General features: G+C 57.7%; 1 protein-coding gene across 1 annotated transcript; it reads right to left on the bottom strand.

Moving 5' to 3' along the window:
• Nucleotides 1-15,758: 15,758 nt before the first annotated feature.
• On the bottom strand, nucleotides 15,759-22,401 carry EN2 (engrailed homeobox 2). The gene is made up of 2 exons (XM_025993926.2): nucleotides 21,326-22,401; nucleotides 15,759-18,100 (listed from the first exon to the last, which is right to left on the bottom strand). The coding sequence occupies exons 1-2, from the start codon at nucleotides 22,044-22,046 to the stop codon at nucleotides 17,784-17,786; spliced, it is 1,038 nt and encodes a 345-aa protein (XP_025849711.2). The 5' UTR covers nucleotides 22,047-22,401; the 3' UTR covers nucleotides 15,759-17,783.
• Nucleotides 22,402-22,919: the final 518 nt, after the last annotated feature.

Genomic DNA, 22,919 nt, shown 5'->3' with positions numbered 1-22,919 from the left:
CACGGCTCAAGGAGGAGCCAGTAGCTGGACAAAAGGACAGTGGTGGCCTGAAAGTCACTGCTGGACAAATGCAGAGCAGAGGTAAGCGCTGCCCAAATGCACAGCTGGTCAAGACTTGTAGCAGGAGATGCCCAGGCCTTGCACTGACCCCTGAGCATGGGCTCACAGTGGACATGGTGGGAGGGGACAGGCCATAGGGGAGAGGATGAAGAGCAGAATCCCCAGAGGAGACATTAGGACACTAACATGTCCGGGGTGCTTGGGTGGCTCAGTTGGTTAAGTGGCTAACTCTTGGTTTAGGCTCAGATGGTGATCTCTGGGTCCTGCGATCGAGCCCCACGTTGGCTCCAAACTCAGCGCAGAGTCTGTTTGGGATTCTCTCTCTCCTTCTTCCCTGCTCCTCTCCTACTTATGCTCTCAAAATAAATAAATAAGTAATAAAATCTTATAAAAAAAAAAGGAGACTAACGTGTCCTAAGAGGGGACTAGCCGACAGGACTCAGCCAGGGGTTGGAGCAGGGCTGGGGTGAGACCAAGAGGTCTACAAAGTGGCAGGACCCCCATCCCCACCCTAGGGCAGATGCTGTCTTAGCACCTGTATGCGCTCCCCAGGGTGGGGTGAGGCCTGTTTGCAGAGCCTGCCTATCGGTCCCTTACCTCCTGTCGGCCCCATTCTGCTTTACCCTTGTACTCTCCCTTCCACGCAGGACCTGGGTGCACAGTGGGAGGATTGGCCCTGCCCCCAGCTCCAGGGAGGGCCCTGGCTGGGTGGGTCAGCCAGCACATCACTTGATCATTGGCTCAGGGAAATCACATGACCCAATTTAAACCCACAAAGCAAAGTTCACTGGGAGTCTTTGGGGAGGCTTCTCTCCCTGAGGATGGGCTCTGGAGTGGGGGTTCATGACCCCCACTTTTGCAGATAGCCAACTTATATCCTGGGAGGATATAAGTTGTTGGGAGGAAGGTTTAGAATGAAGCTGACACCATGGCAGGCAATGGGAAAGACAAAGGAAACCATCCCTGGTAACACAGGCAAGCCTTGGTCAAGCCTTACCTGATGCCATCCTGCTGAACTGTGGGGCTTGTCTAAGCCAGGTTGAGTTGGCTTTTACTGTTCCTCCTGATTGAAAACATCCTAACTGACACAACTATTAATTCATTTTATGTTAAGCAGTTCTGACAGACTGGATAAATGGAGTGTTTCATGTTCATACAAGTTGGTATCTGTAGATGCCGTTGTGATTGCTGCATCTAAAAGCATTACTTAATTCAGCATTATGTCTTCTCGTTGTGCAGTTGCTTAGCGAGCAGATAGTAAAGGACGGCGGCCACTGTGCAGCATCCCTCGGGTTTGGGATGTTTAAAAAGGCCTCCTGCTGGTGGGAATCAACCAGACAAGAAAGACAATTTGAAATTGTGTAGGGGGAAAAATGGAACTCTTCCTATTTTTCGGGATTGCTTCCAGATTGATCTCTTCTCTCCTCCCCAAAGTTGGAGGCCTGGTGGGCAGAGCTGGTGGTGTGTCTGCAGAGGCTCCTGGGCAGGGGCCCCAGCCTGGCAGTGTGCACTGGGTATTCTCAGGACACGGCCTCAGAGGCCTGAGTCCCTATTAGCAATCTTGATGCCCCCAGCCCCAGCCCTGCTGACTGAGGATCATCCATCCCCACTGGACATGAGGTGCTCCCGACACCCAGCTGACCCCCGGGGATCTAACCTCACACACCCAGAGAAGTTGCATGATTAGTCCCTAGAAATCTGGTGGGAGAAGAGGTTCTGTCCTCCTGTTTACTACACCATGGTTGGACCTCAGGTCCCCAAACAATCAGCTGTAGGTGACAAATACAATAACAGAAACTGGCCCCCATGTGTACCTTACTCACCTGATACACAGATGTGTGCATACACGCAGATACTTGTGGATGTGCACACATGAATGCATACACACACACATATGCATGTGTGCACACTCACAATGCACACACATACATACATGTATACACACATGGGAACGTGCAGGACCACACATGCATGGACACATGCGCACACACAAGATCACACATGCACACTCATGCAGGCATGCACACAGAGACCATGCACATACATGTGTGGACACACATGGGCATACACAGGATCACACACATGCAGGCATGCACGGGCTGTACACATCACACATGGTCAGACACTGATATCGCACAGACATGCATGCTCACCCACGTACATGCACATCTACTTCCCAGGTCAGCTTCCAAAGTTGGCATCCAGATAATGTGAGCTTTCCCAGGGCAGATGGATCATCCTCTCTGACTGCTGTGCTCACTCAGGGCCCTGCCTACCCCCTACCCCCTGCCGGGCTTCCGGGTCTGGGGCCTCCCTCACTCTGCTCTGGGGACCCTCGGCTCATCTGGCAGGCTGGGGTCTGCCCTCAAGCCTCTATAGAGCCATCAGCCCTCTCACCCCTGTAGGCCCTCTCACAGCCTGTCCCTGCAACGGGTCCCTGGGCACATCTGTTGTGATCTTGGTGAGCTGTCCCTGCAGTTCTGAGGTTAGCAATACCACCTTTTGGGCTTGTTCACCATGTGACTTGAGGTCGGCCTCTATGGTCCCATCCCAGCATGAACTATAACCTGATGGGCGTGCCTGCGTGTACAGATCTCCCACCTCCCCGCTCTGACCTCGGACACTCAGGCCAACCATGGCTCTCTGACCACCAAGTTGTGGCCCAAAACCTGAGCCCCTTTTACCTGCCCCTCAAGTAGAAAAGCTTCAGGCTGGCCTCCAACCTCTGGTCTGGAACGGGGGTACTTGCACCCTGCACACCCCTTCCCTCCTCCTCCCACGCCTGAGCTAGTCGGGGTACTAGGGGCCTGTGCCAACATGCCGCTAAGACACAGATCATGCTTCCCCCAGTGCCCACAAGGTCTGAGGGCCGTGGCCAGAAGGCAGGCGTAGACGTGCATGTGAACTGTCCACTCGGGGCTGAGCTGGCCGAGCCGGGCAGGATGGAGACCCGAATGTCCTGGCGACTCTGCCATTTCCTGGGCTCGGAGAGCAGGCCCCACACAGCCTCTTGGGTATGACCAGGCCACTTCTAAGCAAACAGGAAGCTCGTGGACCATGATGCGGTCCACGATGTGGTTTTCCTGAGTGCCCAGGGCAGACTTCCCGTCACAGAGGTCCCTCCTACACTACAACGTGTTGTGGGTTCTCTGCATCTGGTCCTTCCTCTCGATCTAGGAGAGGCTCTGCCTTGGGCCTGGGCTTTGAGAGCTGGAAGCAGCAGGACGAACCACTGGGACTCAGCAGATGATGCCCAGCATCTTAAAGTTGACTTTATAACCTGTAGGAGGCCCCGCTGGCGCTGGCCGGGCACCCATCACCTCTCTGTTAGAGAGGGTTGGTGCACGGGCACAACGAGGCCCCCCATATGTCCCTGTGGCCGGCTCTGTCTGAGCGCCCCAGAGCCAGGTTGGGCTGCAGTAAGTGGTCTCTCTGCTCTGTCACTTTACTTCAGAGGCAGAAACTGTAGAAGGCAGGAGGCATCCCCTCCGCTCTGTCACCCCTCCCAGCCTGGTCCTGGTGGGAGCTCTGGGCGCTCCGTGTGGCCGCAGGATGCCCCACCTGCCCCGGCCCTGCTGCTCGCTCCCAATCCAGCCTTGATGCCCCAAGTCCCATGATGAGCCTTTCTCCTTCTGTGAGAGGAGCCAACGCTGGAGGAGGAAGATGTGTAGGGCTTGGGAGAGAGGGAGCGATGCCTAGGACTCCTGAGGGAGGGATAGGGCATAACCGGAAGGGCCTGGCTTCTGACAGGACTGCACCTGCGGAGGAACGAGAAGGAGGCATGCTCTGACCTTTCGGGTTGGGGCATCAAAGAAATGAAGCAAATACCAAGCCTCATGACAAAGTCCTCTCTCGTGTCTGGGGTGTCCCCAATATCAGCCTTAGCCAGTGTAGTGGCCTACGCTACACAGCCATGCAAGTGACCCTGTCCTGGCTCTTCAGTGGACACGGGCTGGCTCCCCCGTCGTGCAGGCTGGCCCCGAGCACTGGGTCTGCACGCCAATGAAGGCATGCTTCTCCCACGGCCCCTCTCCTACACCAGCCCAGTCCACACATGAGGGGATTGAGTGGAATTTCATTTAAGTTTATTTAAAACCCTCAAAAAAAAGAATCAGTCCCCAATTCCAGATGTGGGCAAAGAAGACATTTGAAGGGGTATTCCTGGCTATTCCCAGCGTGGTGCGTGAAGCGCTGCAGACTGAATACTATAGAGCTCAGGGGTGGGGTGCAAACGTGCTGCACATCCGTTCTGCTCATGAGTCTGCAGGTCAAAATGTGGCTCCGTTGACCCGGGGCAGGCACTGTGGGCAGTTCTGCAGCAGATTGCCAGTCAGCTGGCTCTGTCCCCATGCTTCAGGGTGGGTTCGGGTCTGTCATGTGTGCTCATCTGGGGTCCAGGCTGCCCGAAGCAACCCCTTCTCATGGCCAATATCACAAGGGCACTAAAGTGAAGCCAGAGATGACTGCAAATGTTTTATTGACCAAAGCTCAGTGTTGGGGGGATGGGGAGTGCCCTCAACCCAAGGAGGAGACAGGGAGAAAGAGGACAAGCGGAGTGAATCCTTGCAGAGAAGAATAATCCTACCATCAAGGCACCTGGGCAGTGTTTTGTGTTACTGTAGCTTCTGCTTCTGAGTTTTGTCTTGTTTATGTCAAAACAAATAGAAGGTGCTGGTGCTCCTGTCTACACAGAATACAGGTTGCCTCCCCTTGGCCTCTTCTTCACTAGTCTCCCAAGCATTTCTGCTTTGGGCAGTCACTGTGGATGGTCAAGTACAAACCTTGACGAGCACGAAGCAGCTTCATGCAATTAAAAAAAAAATGCACCCCTTCCTTGAGGCAGAGGTGGCCCTTGCCGGGACACAGAGTTTGGCAAACACCACTCAAAAGTCCAGTTCTGTACTGCCTGTCTCTGTACTAGCAAAGGACCAGAAACTCCAAGGTAGGTCCACGGATGCTCTCTGAAAAGCCAGGGAAAAAACCCCACATCACTGCTTCCAGTTTTGGGGTAGCTATAAACACCATGTTTTGGGGCAGAGGGGTCCCACGAGACATACAGCCAATCACATGAGTTCAAACATACGGTTTTCTCCTACAAAGTCAGTAGAGACAAAATGTCAATGGCTCCAAGTAACACAAGCATCACCCCCAGAATCATCATAAAAGAGGACTGGCTGTATGTTAGCACTGACTTTCTATCTTCCTGAGCAGAGTAGCAGAATGTGGCAGACACCAACACAGCCCATCACATGACACGGGGGCTGTGGGTGGCAGGAGGGAATGTGGTGCTGCCCAAGGGCTTCACAAGTAGCGGCACACGCACACACACACATGCACACACACACCCCTGGAAGACACCACGTCCTCCTGCACCCCATTCTTTCCCTTGTCAGCCGATGCCCTTGCATCATTATGCAGTAAGTGCTCATCATCTCAGGGGTGATTGGGGCACAGTGTGAGAACCTCAATGTGGGTCTAGATGCCTGGAGTTCCAAGTGGGGAGAGGAGGAGAGTGAGGACGCAGAGGCAGAGGGTCAAGGGCAGGGAGACTTGACTGTGTGTCTTCCTTCAGCACAAGCTGTCCCCAGAGTCCTGCGGTAAGGGACAGGGTACCGGGAGGCCACTGCTTAGCCCATGTCCAAATGTCCAAAGTGGGTTGGCAGCTCTGCTCCACACAGCCAAGTAGGGACCCAGGGAGATGTGGGCCATGCTGCTCTGTGACATCACATGTCACCTGGGGGGTCCAGAGCTCTGAGGGCAGGAAAGCAAGAATGTGGGGAACTCACATTTGCTTCTAGTGGCCTCAGGCCCAGGGGACCAAGTGGGCCACTCTTCCCCGGATCATCGGTCATTGCTAATCAGGCATCCCTGACCTCACTGCCAGGGAGTCTGGGAAATGCACGGATACATCCTGTGGAATGTCTGGGGGGTACCACGTCTGTGCCACAGTCCCCTCCCCAATGTGTGTCCTGACACGGAGCCTCCATCTCGGCGAGGAGGCTCTCCTTTGGATTAGCCAAGCCTCTGCCTGGAAGGAAATCTCAGGTCTGCCAGGTACCAGGTTGGAGGCTTTTGGGAGTCCCTTATCCTCCTCCATGGGCTTCACCAGAACCTTGCTAGTAATAGAACTCACCCCCTGGAGGTGAGCCAGCCCGTGAAGGCCTTGCGTGGCACCTGGATCTCAGAAACATTCGGCAAATGCTCGTGGCTCCCGCTGTTGGTGGTCAGCATCAGCATGTGGCAGGCCCTGAAGTGGCCAGAGGAGGGACTCAGGCAGAGCCCAAGACCAGGGATGTGCCTTCCCTGCACAGTTGATGTGCCACCAAGCCTCTGAGAAAGTGGAGAACAGGGGTCTCCAGCTAAAGCTGCCCTCAAAGCCCTTTAACCAAACAACCACCTTCTGTTCCCCTCTGCCTGAAATAGAATCTCAGGCCACAGGGTGTCTGGTTGGGAGCCTAAGGACGGGCTCCGCCGTCTGCCACTCAGAGGGCTCCAGTTCCCAGCCTGACACACAGTCCCACATGTCCCTGGTCTGCCCTGTGAAGACTGGACATGCTCACGCGGGAAGTTAGTGAGACAGCAGGGGCGTGATGACACAGCCACCCAGTAACAATCACTCTGAGGGCCCAGGATGTGCTCGACAGCACTCGGCAGGGGCACAGGACGGCTCACCTCTGCTCCCACCTGGGTCACAGCGCCAGGGGCCTCTGCAGAGAGGCCCCAACATGCAGAACGCCCACCACCCTAGGAGGCGGGTACAATTCTCTCTGTTTTGAGGAAAGCAGGGACCAGAGCAGACAAGAGATTTGCCCAGGGATGCCAGCACTCGCAGACAGGTCTGGCTGGTTCCCAAGTATAGGTTCCTCCCATGGCCTAGAGAGCCCTCAAGGGTGAAGGAGGGGTTGAGACTTTCCTGAAACCCAAGAGCCTAGAGGGCAGCACACAGGAGTTCCCAATGCAACACTTGCACAACCAAAAAAATCGTATGTAACCTTGGCAAAGAGGAACGAACAGGAGGCTTTGGTCCTAATGAGAGCCGATGCCTGCCCAGAGCATGGCCACCCAGGCCAGGACTGATCCCGCGGCCTCTGGGCAAGCCCTTCTGCGAGCGCACGCTGCAGTTTCTATCGTACACACTCTCCGGGTTTCAGACAAGGAAAACAAAGCACAGAGGGGGAAAGGGGTGGTCACTACGTAGCAACCGTGTGCTTTGCTCTGACGAAGCCCCTTCACACGAGCTGTGCCACAGGCGGGCCAGTGTCTCAGGAGGTCCCAGGGACGTGGGCTGGCCAGGCCCCAAGCTAAGTCAGGGATGGTGCCAGCCACGCCACAGACCAGCGGAGGAAGCCGGAAGGCCATGTGGCACGGGGAGCCACAGCACATGCAGACCCAGGCACTCACCCTCCAGGAGGAGCTCACTTCCAGGGTCCTTGCCCCTGAGCTGGTGATAGGAACCCAGCCCAGCATGTGGGGCCTCATGCTGGAGGAGTTTAAGACCATGCACGTTGAATGCCATGTCCTGGCTGCCCCCACATCTGTGTCTCCCTAAGTTCAATATAACCGGCGTCTTAGAAAAAGGAGAGTTCTAGACGAAGACCCCCAGACTGACCAGGCCTGTGGAGCCAGAGGGAGGGACAGGGGTGGCACACCCACAGGCCGGGGACCCCCAAGCATGGGTGAGTGAGGCTGGGGCAGGTGCGGGACCTCACCGCCTGGGATGCCCCGGAAGGCACCCACCCCACTTGGGCCTTGGTTTCTGACTTCCCATCCCCAGAGCGGAGAAAACAACTTTCCGCTGGTGGCTCTTTGTAACCTCGGCCTTAGGAAACTGAGGCACAACGTAGGGCCTCTGTCAGCGTTAGGCCAGGTCATGCTTTAAGACAGAAGGCCGTAGGCTGGGTATGAGGGAGCCAGGGCCGCTGGGACCAGGGGCACAAAGGAAGTGCTAGCACGCCTTCCAAGGTAACCGAAGGCCAAAGAACAGACCCTGAGTGGCAGGGAGGGAAGAACATCCCAGGACGGTCCTTTCCGGGGTCTGGGGCCCCAGTTGTCCCACCACCGACTGACTTTGTGTTTACAGTCATCACAGAGCAGCTTTGGGACATGAGGGAGACTTGAGAGGATTAGGGCAGCCGGACATTCCCAAGTCCTGGAAACCTGGGCGTGCCCGGGGTGGGGGTGGGGGGAGTTGGGGGACTGCCCTCCCCATTCAGCCCGCCAGCCCCTCCACCGCCTCCAGGGGGAACCTCAGGGTCAGCCGGGCCCCCAGGCCCAGAGCAAAGGCAGGTCTTTGGAATGCGGGGATGTGCTGCTGGCTTTCTGGGAGTCAGGTTTTATGCCTGAGGCAGAGGGAATTCTAACACACACTAGAGCAGCAAGACAGAAATTACCTTTTAGATGGCTGCCATCAGCAATATTCACAGGCAGCTCTGCAGGGCAGTTTAACCTTCTGTAACCTTACGGAGAAGTGCGGTGAAGTGCGCGCGCTCGCTCATCCCCCCCCCCCACCGATGTACTGATACGTCTGCAATTATATACCACATTTTACCATAATGGTTTTATTTGCTGGGCAGCTCGACACACTGACATTTTCTTCCTCCCTATGTAACTAAATCCTCCATATGCATACGAGCCCGACTTACACATTCACATCTAATCGGAATTGAAACTCGGGAGTGGCAAGAACCTGAGAGCTTCTTGTTAATCAGGGCAGTACTGAATATACAGTTGGAGCTCAGCAAATAATTAATAGTAATGAAAATTGACATTGTAAAAATTAAAGTGAGGAGGCCGATAGAAAGGAATTGGTTTGGTTGTCAAACCTCAGGCCTAAAGGGAAACAGATTGCTTTGGAGAATCTTTTAATTAATTTCAGAGTTTCCCTGTTTCTTCTCTGTCAAATGAGCCGAGTTCCTTTCTTGGCCATCAGGATCCTGTGCAGAAAGAGGGAGGCGCGGGGAGTGGTAAATGGTGGCAGGGATCCTCAGGTCCTGGGAGCCTCCCGGATCCCCGCGCCCCCCCACCCCCCACCAAGCAAAGCGAGGTCTAGGTGAGGGGGATGGCAGCCCAAAGAGGAGTTCGTTTTGTAAATTTACTTTTACTACCTATGAATAAACCAGGAGGTCTACCTCATTCATAGCTAAAATAAAAATGGATCTCTACAGTCTGACCAAGTTCAGCCACTGAGCTGCAGCATTAACTTGTATTCTAACAAGATTAAAATATATTTGTCCTGGGGATTAGCATACTTAAGTCCCCTTTTGCCTTTTTAGCAGTGGCAGGGCACTTTGATCTGCCTTGCGTGGCGAGAGCGAGGCTTGGGCCTAGCTATCCGACTGCCAAGTGTGAAATCGGCCTGATGTCATCCTCATTCTTCATCTTTTACATCTTTCACCAGTTTAATTATATTTCCGCCACAAAGCTCTGGCGCCTCATTGCATATTCAAGTTAGACCAGGAAGCATTTAGAAAAAAAAAAAAGGTGCAAATGAGATACCCCTGTAGAGGGAAGGGAGGGGCTGCAAATCTCGGGTGCAAGGCCCAAGGCCCTCGGTGGGCACCCCCAGATGCTCCTACCTGCATGGAAACGTGCCCCACGCGCCTGGCTCCAAACTACGCCCAGCTCCCCCATTCCGGGCCAGGAACAAAGGCCATTGTCATGCCCCCGTTGGGGTTGGGGTTGTTTGGCTTGTGACTCCAGTGGTTTGTATTACGTTCTTCCTCTGACACTGGTTTTGTCTCCTTAGGGCTCACAACCTACAGGGCGCACTCCTGTGGCTGCATAAAAGCTGCCTTTCTGCCAGCCAGGTGACGATGAGTCACCCGTGACTCGCCCACTTTGCGGCAATGTGCAATCGGCAGCAGTACATCCTGGGGTTCACCTGGTGTCCAAAGGGAATGTGTCCGGCTGACCTTTGATCCCCTCACAAGAATTAGATGATTTCCTTCTCTACCGGGACCCCGTGTACTGCCCCACCAGCCCTCTGCAGATTCCCCAAAAGGCCGGCTTGCCAGCAGAGGAGGCCTGGAGTCGATCCCAGTGGAGCACCTCTTAAACTACCTTGCCTCCCTTGCCAGCAGAGCTTCCTGCAGGGTAGCTGGGGGTGGGAGGTGGAGGGGAACGAGGAGGGAGGGGAGCCGATCCCGTGGGCCACACGGGGCACCCCTCTGAGGGCACTAGTGTTAGGGAGAGGAAATGAACCACCTGCAGAGGTGGCTGGGGTCTGACCTTCACCTCAGCCCCCCGCTCCAGGCCGCAGGCTCCATTCACTCCCAGCTGGAGCGTCTCAGAGACAGTGCATTCTCCGGGGGGGCTCTCCCGTCAGGGACGTTGGGTGTTACTTCCACATACAAGCTGGACAGAATAGAAATGCAGATAGGCTTCCTTAGCATTTGAGAGCAGGTCAGCGCTGGGAAATGCTCTGCTCCGAAGGCCCCCTTTGTCTGAGGCTTTCCAGCGTTTTCCGCAGTTCTTGCTGGGAGTGTGTGCAGGTAAAGGGGCAAGATGTGGGCTGAGCTGACATCCACTTTTGCCATTTGGGCAGAATGAAGAGACAGCCTTCATAGGTCTTTTAAAAGGTCCAGGTTTACGACTATTTTTGTTTTGAATCCTTACTCTTGTGAAAAGGGGAGGTTAACAACACATTGCTTCTTAAATTGAATGATATAATTATAAAATTATCTCCACATAATTAACTCAGGATTATGTTTCATTCTGGTTAGCATGTAATCAAAGCCTGTTATGCTTTTAGCTATAGGAACAGCAATTAATTTAAAAGAGTTACTTAGACTCTTCGCTATTTAGACCAAATAGCTCATCAGACCATCAGGACGCCCCCTCGCTCTCGGAGGAAGAGCCTCGGGGGAGAGGGGGCAGCAAGATGCGTGAACACAGGCTGGGACCCACGTGCAAGGTGTAGCCTGGCTTCCAGCCTCGCTGTCCAGTAGGATGCCTGCATCCCATGCTCGGAGCCAGACCAGGTTCCGGGCCATGGGATGCTGCTAAGTGCAGCGACCGCGGGTGGGAGACGGAGGGGTGTGTGAAGTTACCAGGCTGTTGTGGAAACACCAGGCGCAGCCTCTTCTGTATTTTGTGCTCAAGAAAAATGTGGGGGGAAATCCTATGTCTGAGCCCTGCAGTAACAAAGCACACCCAGCAGTGTTTCAGAGAAGGGGGCAGTGTTTCTAGAAAGTGCAGACTAGCATCCTGAATTTCTTCCAGCAAAACCATTTGCTATTTTCCCTTGGCTCCTCTCACGGTTCCACTTTGTATAACCGTGTGAATATTGTCTCTGCTAGTCACGACTTCTTCTTTTTATCCCCCTCTCCCTAGACAACTATATAGAGGCTGCACCGGGTAGTAGGAGCCAGGAAGGCTAGGCGCTCCATCAGGAACGGCACAGCCCGAGCCCAGCACGGGTGTAAGTGTCCAGGAAAGGCAACCTCTCACTTCCAGAGCCCCGTTCTGTGCCAGTTGCTTTAGGCTCATTTTCCCTGGCAGAAAAAACTCCACGGGGAAGCCCATTAGGTAGATTTTCTTGCTATTGGAGAGATGAATGGCTGGCTGGTGGGGGGACAGTTACAAAACTGTACCTTCACTGTAGGATACTCCTTTCTGTGCTGGGTGATGTTCCGTGTTTACATGAAAAACTGAACCCCGAGCTGACCGGGCCCACGTGTGGAAGCACAGACGTTTGGGCCACAGACAGCAAGCTCAGCCCACTGCTTTCTTTGCTGGCTTCAGCCAATCCCCAAACAAACAGATGTTTGGAAGCCAGCATATTCATCATTTGAGGGATTGAGATTTTCCCAACTTCCAGCCAGATGTTTTAACATCGGAAGGGATAAGCTGAGACCTCTGAGTTATAACTTAAGTGGTTTATTGGGGGGCACCTTACTTGCAGGAATACAAAAGGGGGACTGGCCTTGGTGGTAGTAGAATTCTGCAAAGAGCTTCATGATCCCACCATGCCCTCCCCCTCCCCCCCCCCCCCACTGCCTGAATCCAAGGAAATGCCAACTGCCAGGACACACATTTTGTCAACAGGAATGGGAGAGTACAGCTACCAAAAACCCCAGGACAAAGTTTTGGCCTAAAGGGAAAAGTGGGATGGAGCCGCCCCTGGCCACTAAGTGACGCCAGAGGGCAGGGCCGGTCTGGGGAGGTTGGGGGAAGCGCCAGTCTGCTGCTGGGAGGGGCAGCACACACAGAACCCGGGCAGCAACTCCTCGCAGCGCGCTTGGCAGCTGGAGCCTGTGATTACCCATCCAAGGAGGAGAGAAAAGCCGAGGGAAGAAAGGGCAGTTAGCGGAGGGGGTAGAGGTTGGGGGAAGGAGGAGGCAAGCAAAGGCGGCAGAGCTGACAGTCCCCTTCCAGACAAAGGACTTGGCGGGAGGAGAGAACCCCGAAGGCGCGGCTGAAAGGCTCTGGGCGGCCCCTTCCGCAGGCAGCGCGCTCCGACCGACCGCACGGCCAAGTTTTGCAGCCTGACAGATGGGGATGAGCGGCGGCCCGCCCTGACTCTTCCAGACGGTCCATGCACGCAGTGATCCCCACCATTCCTCGGCCCCACAGAGCACCCCTTGGTGCCAGAGGCCCTTCGGCCCACGACCGGCTCTGCGCGGAAGGAGGCGACACAGGCCGAGCAGAGGCGCAGCCCTCTGGACTCTTGGCCCCTCTTCCCTCCTAGCCTTTGGGGCACCAGGGCTGGGGCCTCTCTGGGACGCCTTCCAGGCATAGGGGACGGAAAGGCACCCGGGATGCCGATCTGGCTACTCTTTGTTCCTGCTTCAGAGCACAGCGTGGGGCTCAGCCCTGAAAGGGGGGCCCCCTCTAGAGGGGGGAGGTGTCCTGGGCTCTGGACCTAAGGCTCCCCTTCCTGGAAAACCAGCCCTGGTGTCCCTGGGGGACATGGAGGGCCTAGGAGTGGGGGGGTCCCCTGCCTACACCAGGCTTGCTGCTCAGGCCTTGACCGGACCTGCGTCTGGTCCACAGGGGCAGTAGGCTTGGGCCACACCTGTTCCCCCAGGCTCTGGAGTCATTCTGCCCCCCTTCCTCCATCACGGGGCTCCCCAAATTCCCACACTGAAGAGGTGGCCGGCACTGGCACTCGGTCGCCTGAGAACCCTGCTAACAACAACAATAATAGTAACGCGTCATCCCCGGCCTCACCAGCCAGCGCCAAGCACTGCGAACCACGCCTGATTAAATCTCATAATTAGGAGCCACTTTAATGAATATTATTACATTTCAGGCGATTTCAAGAACGGCCTTTATTTTCCGTGGGCAGCCAGCAAAAATACAGTGAGGCGCTTTACATTCACAACCTGACTGCGTAGCCGGGCCTGCGGGCGGGCTGCAGGGCGCACCGCCGGGGTCACCGACACGCCCACCGCCCCGCTGTCGGCTGCCGGGGTGCGCCGGGCGCTCCCGCCCGCTCGGTCCCCGGGCCGCGCCCGAGGAGCTGCGCCTGGACCGCGGCCTGGACCGCGGGGCCCGGAGTCGACCTCCCTCGGCTCGCGGGGCGCGGGGCGCGGGGCGGGTGCGGCTGTGCAGGAGGGCGCAGTGGGCGCTGGGCGCTGCGCCCCGCCCTGGGCCGCCGAGCCCCCGCGCCCGCCCCGCCGCTCCTTGCGGCAGGCGCCAGGCTTCGGCGGAGCCGGGTCGTCCCGGGGCCGCCCGGGGCGCCGCGGGGGCGGGCGGAGAGCGCGGAGGCCGGATTCTGCGGAGCCGGAGCCGGGGCCGGGGCCGGGGCCCGAGCGACCCGGCGCGGAGCAGCAGCGAGCGCGCGGCCTCCCCGCCCCCGGGCGCCCCGGGCGTCTCCGCGTTCCGGGTCCGCGGAGGCGGCCTGAGCGCGGCGCGCCCGCACACCTGCGCACACCTGCGCCCGCCGGCCGGAAGCCCCGTCCCTCTCACCTTTCACTCAGGAGGCCCCTAACACAGCTGGAGCGCCCTTGGAGCCTAGACTGGGGTCCCCGCGCGGCTCCTTCCTTGTCTCCCCTGAAAAAGACACAGGGCGGGTCCACACGGGGTGACCCTCGGGTTTGACCACGTGGGGCAGGGGGAAGAGGAAGACCCTCTGAACCTCAGGGGCCCTGCTGGGCCGCTCTACCCGGCGCCCCCATGGGAGCCGCCGCTCCCACGGGCCTGGGGCGCGCGGCAGCAACACGCACCCCTGTCCACACCTGCAGGCCCGCCCAGATTGTGGACTCAGCCGGGAGGAGGAGGGCTTGGCCCCGAGAACGCGTCTGCGACTGGCCTTCTGCAGGGGCAGCAGCCTGGCTGAGGTCCAGCGGGAGGCTCCAGCCACTCTCGGCGGCGCTGCGGTCCCGGTCAGGGTCCAGGCCTCGGTAGGCCGCCAGTCCAGGAGGAAGGGAGCAGGCCCCCGAGTCCGAGTCCGGAAAGGAGCCTTGCCTCCCCTGCAGGCCTGGCTCTGGGCTCGACTTGCCGCTAAGTGAGAGAGACGGGGGCTCTTCATGAGTCTCACACTTGGATTCTATGCTGAATTTTCAAATAAACATAGGAGCAAGACCAGAATCTCTGCATTTCGAGGGTCTGGGGGTTCACTCAGCCCAAACCCCTACCAGAAACAAAAAAGAAAAACTCCTTATGCCACTGCAGGAGAAACGTCTGCTTGTACTCCTTTGAGGATGGGGAACTCATTACCTTACAAAACCATGCATTGCTCCTCAACAATGTTATGATTTGTGAATTGATGAAAAGAACAAGAAAGATGGATTTGTGTAGTTATGCTGTCTTTTTATTAAAAAGAGAGAGTGGCCAATTAGGTAATAGAAGCCCCATCCTAAAGAATCCTCAGAATGGTACAGGGGGAGGGGAGAGACACTAGGGTTGCTTGAGTGATTACACCCCATTGACAATGACCCTGGAGCACTCCTAGGACCAGGCAGCTAGGGCCCCAGAGCCTCTCTCTTGTTCATTCCTTGCATCTTTGCAAATCTTGGGAGAAGCCAGCCCCCCTCTCCTGCCTGAAGGCCCAGCTTTCCATTGGGAAGCCTATGTAGACCCCAAAAATGCCTACCAGGTCTCCTTTGGCAGCAGATGATCCTCACTAGTCTCTGAGCTTCTTTTACTGGAAGAACAATCTTTTTCAAGGCAGGAAAGTCTGGACATAGACCAATTGGGCACCCAGGGTGCACTCCACCATCCTGCCTGGCCACACTGGCCCTCACCACCCTCCCCAAAACACTATCCAGATGGATGCTTTGAGTCGTCTGGTCAGCTTGGGCTAAGTCTGTCCTTTTCCCCAAATCTGCCTTGGGATATGTCCATGTCCTTTGCTTTGGGGGCTAAAAACAAGAGGAGAGCCCTCCCCATGGGACCAGTGTCTCTGTCCCTCCATTGGAACAGTGGGGAGGATGGCCACCTGTTGCTTTCTGTAGGATTTTCAACAATTATGCAATTATGGAATAGTACCATACTTTTAAACAGTTCCTTCCCGTAAAGAAATGTACTTCAATTACTTTGGTGGTTCTATGCTCACACAGGAGATATTTGAAGCATCTTTTTTCTTTTCTTTTCTTTTCTTTTCTTTTTTCTTTTCTTTTTTCTTTTCTTTTTTCTTTTTTTTTTTTTTCACCTCCCTGCTCCGATGGCAGCAAAGGCCAGGAGCACCAGAGCGGTTGGGCTGGACTTAGAAACACACTTAGAACAACTAGTCATTCCACCTCGGACATCCAATATTTTACAATAAAGCGATTTTTTTTTATTTAATGTAACTTTCAAGAATTTAAACACACAAAAAAATGCAAGGGGAATGTTCACAATGCTGATAACCACAGTTGTAAATAGAAACATTCATTTCTCATAAGATTATAAATATTTGATACTGGGACTGTAAAATGCACGTTTCATAAACTAAAAAATAAAAATAAAAAAATAAAAACCAAAAAACTTTGCTTCCTGCTAAAAAGGCATATCATTTCATTGAGTTTCCTAAGCAGCAGATGGTTATTCACAGAATTTTTAAATTACAACTTTTCTTTTTATAGTTTCCTTTTTAAAAAGGTTTGCACTAGTATGTACAAAGTGAGACTATTATCGCAGTGAAATAAAGAGGTTTAAGGCAAAGAGAGAGAGAAGTTCAACCTCAGCCCTCAGGGGTTCAGCGTGGGTCTGGCTCAGCCATGGGCACACCCCCTGGGCTGTCCTGGCTGCGGATGGACATTTGGACACGATTCTTTTTCCATACACTAGACAGGAGACAGTGCAGAGTTATATATATAGATAATGTGTTTGTTTATATATATGTACTTGGTGGGGATATATTGAATATATTTAATTTACACTGTACCACACCTTCAAAAATAAAATGTATATTAAAAAAACAAGAAAAGACAAAAAGTGATAAGAAATGATTATTTACATATTTTCTTCCTTCCTTTCAATCCTGGAGGATTCTGAGTTCCATTAAAAATCAAGGTAGCCACATGTTCCAGAACTATGGACTCATACACATTTGCTCGTGTGTGCGTACACGCAGTACATAGATTATGCACACACACACATATTTACCTTGAAAGAATGCTCTCCAAAACATGAGGCAGCCACTAAAAAAAATTTAAAAAAAATTTTAAAAAAAGGAAGGGAAGAAAAAAAAAAAAGGAAGAAAAGAGCAGGTCCCTCTTGGGAGCTCTCTGCCTGCCCAGAGGCAGCAGACCTCAGCCACCTCTGGGGCCCATGCAAGTGCCTGGGTGAGCCAGTGGGGCCGCAGGAGATTCCCGGGGCCCCGAGGGCTGAGGGGCAGCTCTACCACTGCTGGTCTCCGCCACAGGCTGGGCCCACTGGCCTGGGATCCCTGAAGTGGGGCCTGGAGGCCAGAGGGCTGGCTCTGGCGGCAGGCGGCTTGGTAGGGGACAGCGACAGACACGACGGACGGATGGACGAGAACAGAAGCACACAGAGAGGTGCTGGGAGGTGCTGGCCAGGCCTTGGTGAGAAGGAAGAGAGGAGGAGGAGGAGGAGGAGGAGGAGGAGGAGGAGGAGGAGGAGGAGAAGGAGGAGGAGGAGGAGGAGGAGGAGCACCCAGAGAGAAGGCAGGAGGAGGGGAGCCGGGTGAGGCTGGGGGCCTGGGTAGCCCAGCACTATGGACCCAGGGTTCCCCAGGGGGTGCGCTCCTGACCACGGCCAGGCCCAGGCTGCACACTCCTCCCAGGACCCCAAAGGTCACCTGGCCCAGCCAGGGTCCCTGCCCTCCCCACTTGGGCCGGGGCCAGGGCTGGGGGCGCAGACCCTCCTGCTGTCCTCACAAACAAAGTGGCAGAACTCAGAGACCAAGTAGGAGCTATTTATTCGGTTCACAGTCGTGTGAAATGCAGCAATAAAAATCTTTGGACTTCAGCAAGTTGTTTTAATTTTTTTTCTTCTTTTGAAATTAAAAAATAAAAGTGTCCCATGTCCCACAACGGAGCCTAGGGGATTAGAAAAGATGAAACCCTAAGCAGCCCCCTTCGCAAACAAAACATAAAAATCATAAAATTAGCATAATCTCATAAACACAGAAAAACTCAAAAAATACTTTATAGTCAGATATTTTGGATTTTACACCACCTGTAAATTATATATACATAGAATATTGCAGAACCATAGCTAATACACGATATCTTCACTATGAATGCTGGTATAATCTTTATACACTGGCCCTTGATGATTTTAAATTATTGCATTGTTGAGCGCGGACTGAGACCAGACTCCGGGGCCCGCCCGCCCTACTCGCTGTCCGACTTGCCCTCCTTGGCGGTCGTTGAGTGGTTGTACAGGCCCTGCGCCATGAGGTGGACGGCCAGCGTGTTCTTGTTGCCCGTAGCCTTCTTGATCTTGGCGCGCTTGTTCTGGAACCAGATCTTGATCTGTGACTCGTTGAGGCTGAGCTCCTGCGCCAGGCTCTGGCGCCGCTGCTCGGTCAGGTACCTGTTGGTCTGGAACTCCGCCTTGAGCCTCTGCAGCTGCTCCGCCGTGAAGGCGGTGCGGGGCCGCTTGTCCTCTTTGTTGGGGTTCTTCTTCTTTGGTTTGCGAGATCTGGGACCTGGGTGGGCATGGTGGACAGAGGACACGGTGGTTAGGAGGGCTGGGGCCTGCCTGCCTACTCAGGGGGAGCAACAGAGGGGCGCAGGGGCTGGGGAGGAAGGCGCCCGATTGGTCGGGGTCTGCTGGCATGCCGGGCTTGCTCTCTCCAGCCTCAAGGACCCACCCTACGAAAGGGGTGGAAAGCCAGAGGTGGGCTGAGGAAATCTGGGTGCAAGGGGCTGAGTGTGGGTACAGGGCAGGCTTAGTGGGAGGGTCTCCAGGGGCTCCTGGCTGGCTCAGGGTGGGGAGCCTGGAGTTCTTGATCTCGGGGGTCAGAGTTTGAGCCCCACATGTGGCCTAGAGTTTGCATAAGGTTAAGAAAGAAAGAAAGAAAGAAAGAAAGAAAGAAAGAAAGAAAGAAAGAAAGAAAGAAAAGATCGATCTCCAGATAAAAGGGAAAGTCTTACAGGAGGGCAAAAGCCCCAAACTTCCTAGCATGGCGTCTTTCTGTCCAGGAGTAAGGACTGGGTGGCGCAGGAGGGGGAAGAGGGATGCTGGAGGAGGGGCGGGGGCAGCGGGAGCAGCAGGAGGAGCCCAGGAACAGCACCAGATGCCCCCAGGGGCTGATACCCTCAGGGCTCAGGGGCGGTGGGCAGTAAGGGGGTCTGCCTCCACCCTGGCCCCTCTCCTCCCCTAACTGGCCTTGTGGGTCCCAGTTCATTGTTTCCTTTCCAGAGGGGAGACCGACCGCGCACACATCCTTCCTTTCCTGGATGGGGAAGGACCACGGAGCCACCTCCCGCTGAGGCTCCCAGTACAGGCACCCCCTCCTGGACTGGGGCTTCCCCAGTGGGGACCACAGTGGAGCCCAGCTGACCTTGCATAGAGGGTCTCCTCCTGCTGGGATGCACCCCCTCCGCCCAGCACCACTGGAGGCTGGTCTGGGACAGGTCCTAGGACCCAGCCATCTGGAAAGGCCGGGATGAGGGGAGCAGAGAGGAGAGCCAAGGCTTTCTTTATTGTTGGTGTCTCGAAGTTCAGCCCCACGAAGGTGTCTTTGAGGGAAGAGACTGCAGAGGCTGCTAGGGGAGGGAGGCCAGGCTGCACATGTGTGGGTTTCTTACTCAGTACAGTGATCGAACTTTGGGAAGCTCCGGTCCCAGCTCCTCCCCAGAGGCCGATGGCGGGAGGCTGGACCCCTGCCCGACCCCTCCAGCAGCCAGAACCCCCCAGGTCTCCGCAGCATGCCCACCAACCCAGCCATCAGGGCCAAGGGACAGCCCCACCATCCTGCGCAGCGGCTGCAGAGGGAACTTGCCGGAGGCCCCCCCAGCTGCTGCTGAACCGACCTGGAGAGCGCGGAGTGCACCCCGGCTGCTCGGGCCAGGGGTGTGGGCCAGCCAGAGCTCCCTGCCCATCGGCCCGGCGGCGCGCTCCGGGAAAACCACACTCGGGAAGATGGGCTGGGGGCGCCGGCGACGGGGCGCCAAGCCCCATTGGGTGCAAACCCCTGGTCTTCCAGACTCTAGAGCAGACCCCCACCGAGCCCCGCACCCCCACCGTCCCTGCCCCTGCTGCGCAGAAGCCGAGGGCACTGGTTCCGAGCCGGCAGGAGGGCTGTGCTGGAGAGGCTGCCGGGGTGCGCGAAGGCTGGGATGGCTCCCGGAGCCCTGCACCGACCAGAGCGCGGCCTCATGCTCTCGGGAGGCCCGTGCTGCGCCTCCCCGGCCCGGGCAGCACGCTCCCTACCCTCCCTACCCTCCATCCTCTCCGGTCCCGAGGGCTCTTGCACACGTGAACCGGCCCATAAGAAGATACACGGCATTTTGCAGAAACAAAATTTCCCTAAAATCAGGATTTTTAGTTCTCTTTCTTTGATTTTCTTTCAAAACGGAAATACTTAAGAGTCGCAGCAACAGAAGCAAACCTCAGCAAAGAAAACTCTCTGCCTCGCTTCTTTCTAAAAGGCCCAGAAATACACATGTTACCTTATGGGTTTAAGTCCGGGGATTCCATGAGGCCGGGCCGGGCTGCGGGGCTCCCGCGGGCACCGGGCCTGACGCGGCCGCCACTCGACCGCCGCACAAAGCTGGGCCAAGCCTCCTCGCTGGCCGCATTGTGAGCCTCTATGTTAATTAAATATTAACAAAGGAGGGAGGCGAGAACAATGGAGCAAATTTCAGATCTAGTGGGAGAAATGTGGCTTTCCTTGGAAATACACACACGGGTTTCTGAGGGAAGTCGGCCCAGGGGCGACTGGGTTGCGCTGATTTGGGTAAACAACCCCCGCCAAACAGTGGAGGGCTGGGGGCCTGTGGTTGGGGACAAATGGAGCCCGCTCCTAATGGCGGGTTCGCAGCTGCAGCACCCCCCCCCCCCCCCCCCCCCCCCCCCCCGTCACCCCATCTAAGGCAACGGAGGATTTCCACCAGGACATGCATTCAGCTTTTACAAACCTAGATCTATGGAGAATACACCCAGAACCTCTGCACACCCCCGCGGGCCCCTGCACCCCACCCGTCCCAAATTGGCTCTTTCCTCCCTGGAGCTGCGTGGGGAAACCTCTGCAAGCAGGTCCTCCGGCTGCGGGCCTCCGTCTTACCGGCCATGTAAGATGGGTGCTGAGCTACCCCACCAGGCCAAGGGCACCTCTGTTTTACACCCCTTCCCTACTTCTACCCAACCCGCCCCCCCCCCCCCCACACACACACACACCCAGCCAAGGCCAAAGGAAGAGTCTGAAGCCTCGTTCCTTCTTTCTCTGGCTTCCTCTGGGATAACTGGGTTGGGGCGAGCTGGGCATGGGTCCTGGGTCTCTACTGAGTTGGAAGGACGGAGAAATTGTGGAGTCCAGCTTCTAGGCCGGTCTTCCAGCCACCCACCTCTCACGTCTCACCAAATAAACTCCAGGCAGGGGAGAGAAGAGCCGGGGACTTTGGGGAGTGGCCCCAAAAACAAGAAAGAGAGGGAGAGAGAGAGAATCCTGTGGCTTCTGCTTTTCTAAGCGGTCTGTACCCCCTGCGATTCCGCCGTGCCCCCTCCCCTCCCTCGCTGCCGCTGCCGCTGCCCCGGCCGGCGTCAGGCGCACACAATGTCCCCGTTTGCGCGTCTTTGTGTGTGCTGGGGGTGGGGGTGGGGGCGGGGGTGGGGTGGGGGCGGGGGTGCCGGCCCGGCGTCCTCTTCCCGGCGTGAGTCCCCGGCCAGCGCCTCCCGCAAGCCCGCGGGCCTCCCGCCCGCCGCTCACCTGAAGAAGGCCGGTCCGAGTAGCGCGTGCAGTAGACCCAGGCCGGCCAGAGCATGGGCTGCGCGCCCAGGTTGGCGCCGGCCTGCGAGCTGTCCGAGTCCGAGCTCACCGACAGGTCCCCGCCGCCGCCCAAGGCGCGGGCCTTGAGCGCCCCGTCCAGGGGGCCCCCGGCGTCGCCGCCCTTCTTGGCGCCGCCGTGCAGCGAGAGCGCCTTGGAGCCGCCTTCGCCGTCGCCCGGGGAGTCGCCGCCGCCGCCGCCGCCGCCGCCGCCGCCGCAGCCGCCGGGCACCGGCCCGCCCGCCCCGGGCGCCCCGGGCGCGCTCTGCCGGGGCTCTCGGCCCGACCCCAGGAGCTGCTCGGCGCCGCCCGCGCCGCCGCCGCCGCCGCCTTCCGCGCCGCCCGCGCCGCCTTCCCCGCCGGCGCCGCTGCCTCTTCCTCCTCCCGCGCCGGCACAGCACGTCCCCGCGTCCTTCCTCCGGCCGAACTCCGGCCGCAAGATGTTGTCGATGAAGAAGTTGGTGATGCGGTGCGGGAGCTGGTGGTTGCCCGGCGCCTGCAGGGCCGCGGGCAGCATCAGAGCCCGCCGGCGGCCGGTGTCCGCGTCGCCCGGGCCGCCGCCGCCCCCCGAGCCGCCGCTGGGGCTGGACTCGGGCTGCCGCTGCCCCTCCGCCGCCGCCGCCGCCGCCGCCGCTTCGCTGGGCTTGGGGTCATGCTCCTCCATGCTGTTCACCACAAATCCCAGATCGGCTCTCCGGGGCCCCCCTCCACCCAGCCCTCGGCCCGCCCGCGGTGCGCGCGGAGCCTGTCGCGGCCGGCGCCCGCCCCGACCCCCCGGGGCTTCCGAGGGCGCGCGCGGCGGGGGCCCGGGCCGGGCTCCTGCGAGTCACCGGCCGCGCTCGGAGCGGAGCCACGTTCCAATCCACGAGCCGAGTTAGGAAACAGCAGGCGTGGCGCGGCGCCCGGACGCCGGCGGTTCAAAAGAGCCGGGTCCTCGTCTCCGCCGCGCGCCGGGCGCTAGACAGTCGCCACGGGCCGGCGGGGACCGGGGCTCCTCCGCGGCGCTGCGCTCCGTTTCCGCGCGCGGCCGCCGCCGCCGCCGGTGCTGCCGCCGCCGCCGGTGCTGCTGCCGCCGCGGCCGCCCGGGCTGGAGCTGCGCGCATGCAGGCAGCGCGCTCCCCGGCGCTCACGCCCGCCCGGGCCCGCTCGGGCCGCCGCCGCCGCCCGGCCGCCCCCGCCCGCGCGCCCCGGCCGGCCCTCGAGGGTGCGGGGCGCCAGCGGTCAGCGCGCCCGCCGCCGCCGCCAGCACGCACATGGAGGCCCGCGGGCCCGCGCTGCGCTCGGCCGCCGCCCCGCTGCGGGCCGGGGCGCCCCACCGGCGTGCGGCCGCGCCCCCGCCGAGCCCCGCCGAGCCCCGCGGCCCGAGGCGCATGGGGGGCGGCGGGAGGCGCGCTGGGCCGGGCCGGCCGGGCTGGGCGGCCCCCGCTCCCTCGCCGGCTGCGCGCCCTCGCCGCCTCGGCCTCCGCGCGGGCTCGGGCGGCTTCCAGGCCACTTAGCGCAACCCGAGACACTTTCACTCTGGATTTTTGTTCTTATT

The sequence above is a fragment of the Vulpes vulpes genome, chromosome 7 (assembly GCF_048418805.1).
Source record: "Vulpes vulpes isolate BD-2025 chromosome 7, VulVul3, whole genome shotgun sequence".
Lineage (NCBI taxonomy): Eukaryota > Metazoa > Chordata > Mammalia > Carnivora > Canidae > Vulpes > Vulpes vulpes.
The sequence above is the reverse complement of the archived record's forward strand: the minus strand, read 5'-3'. Positions and strand labels throughout refer to the sequence as shown.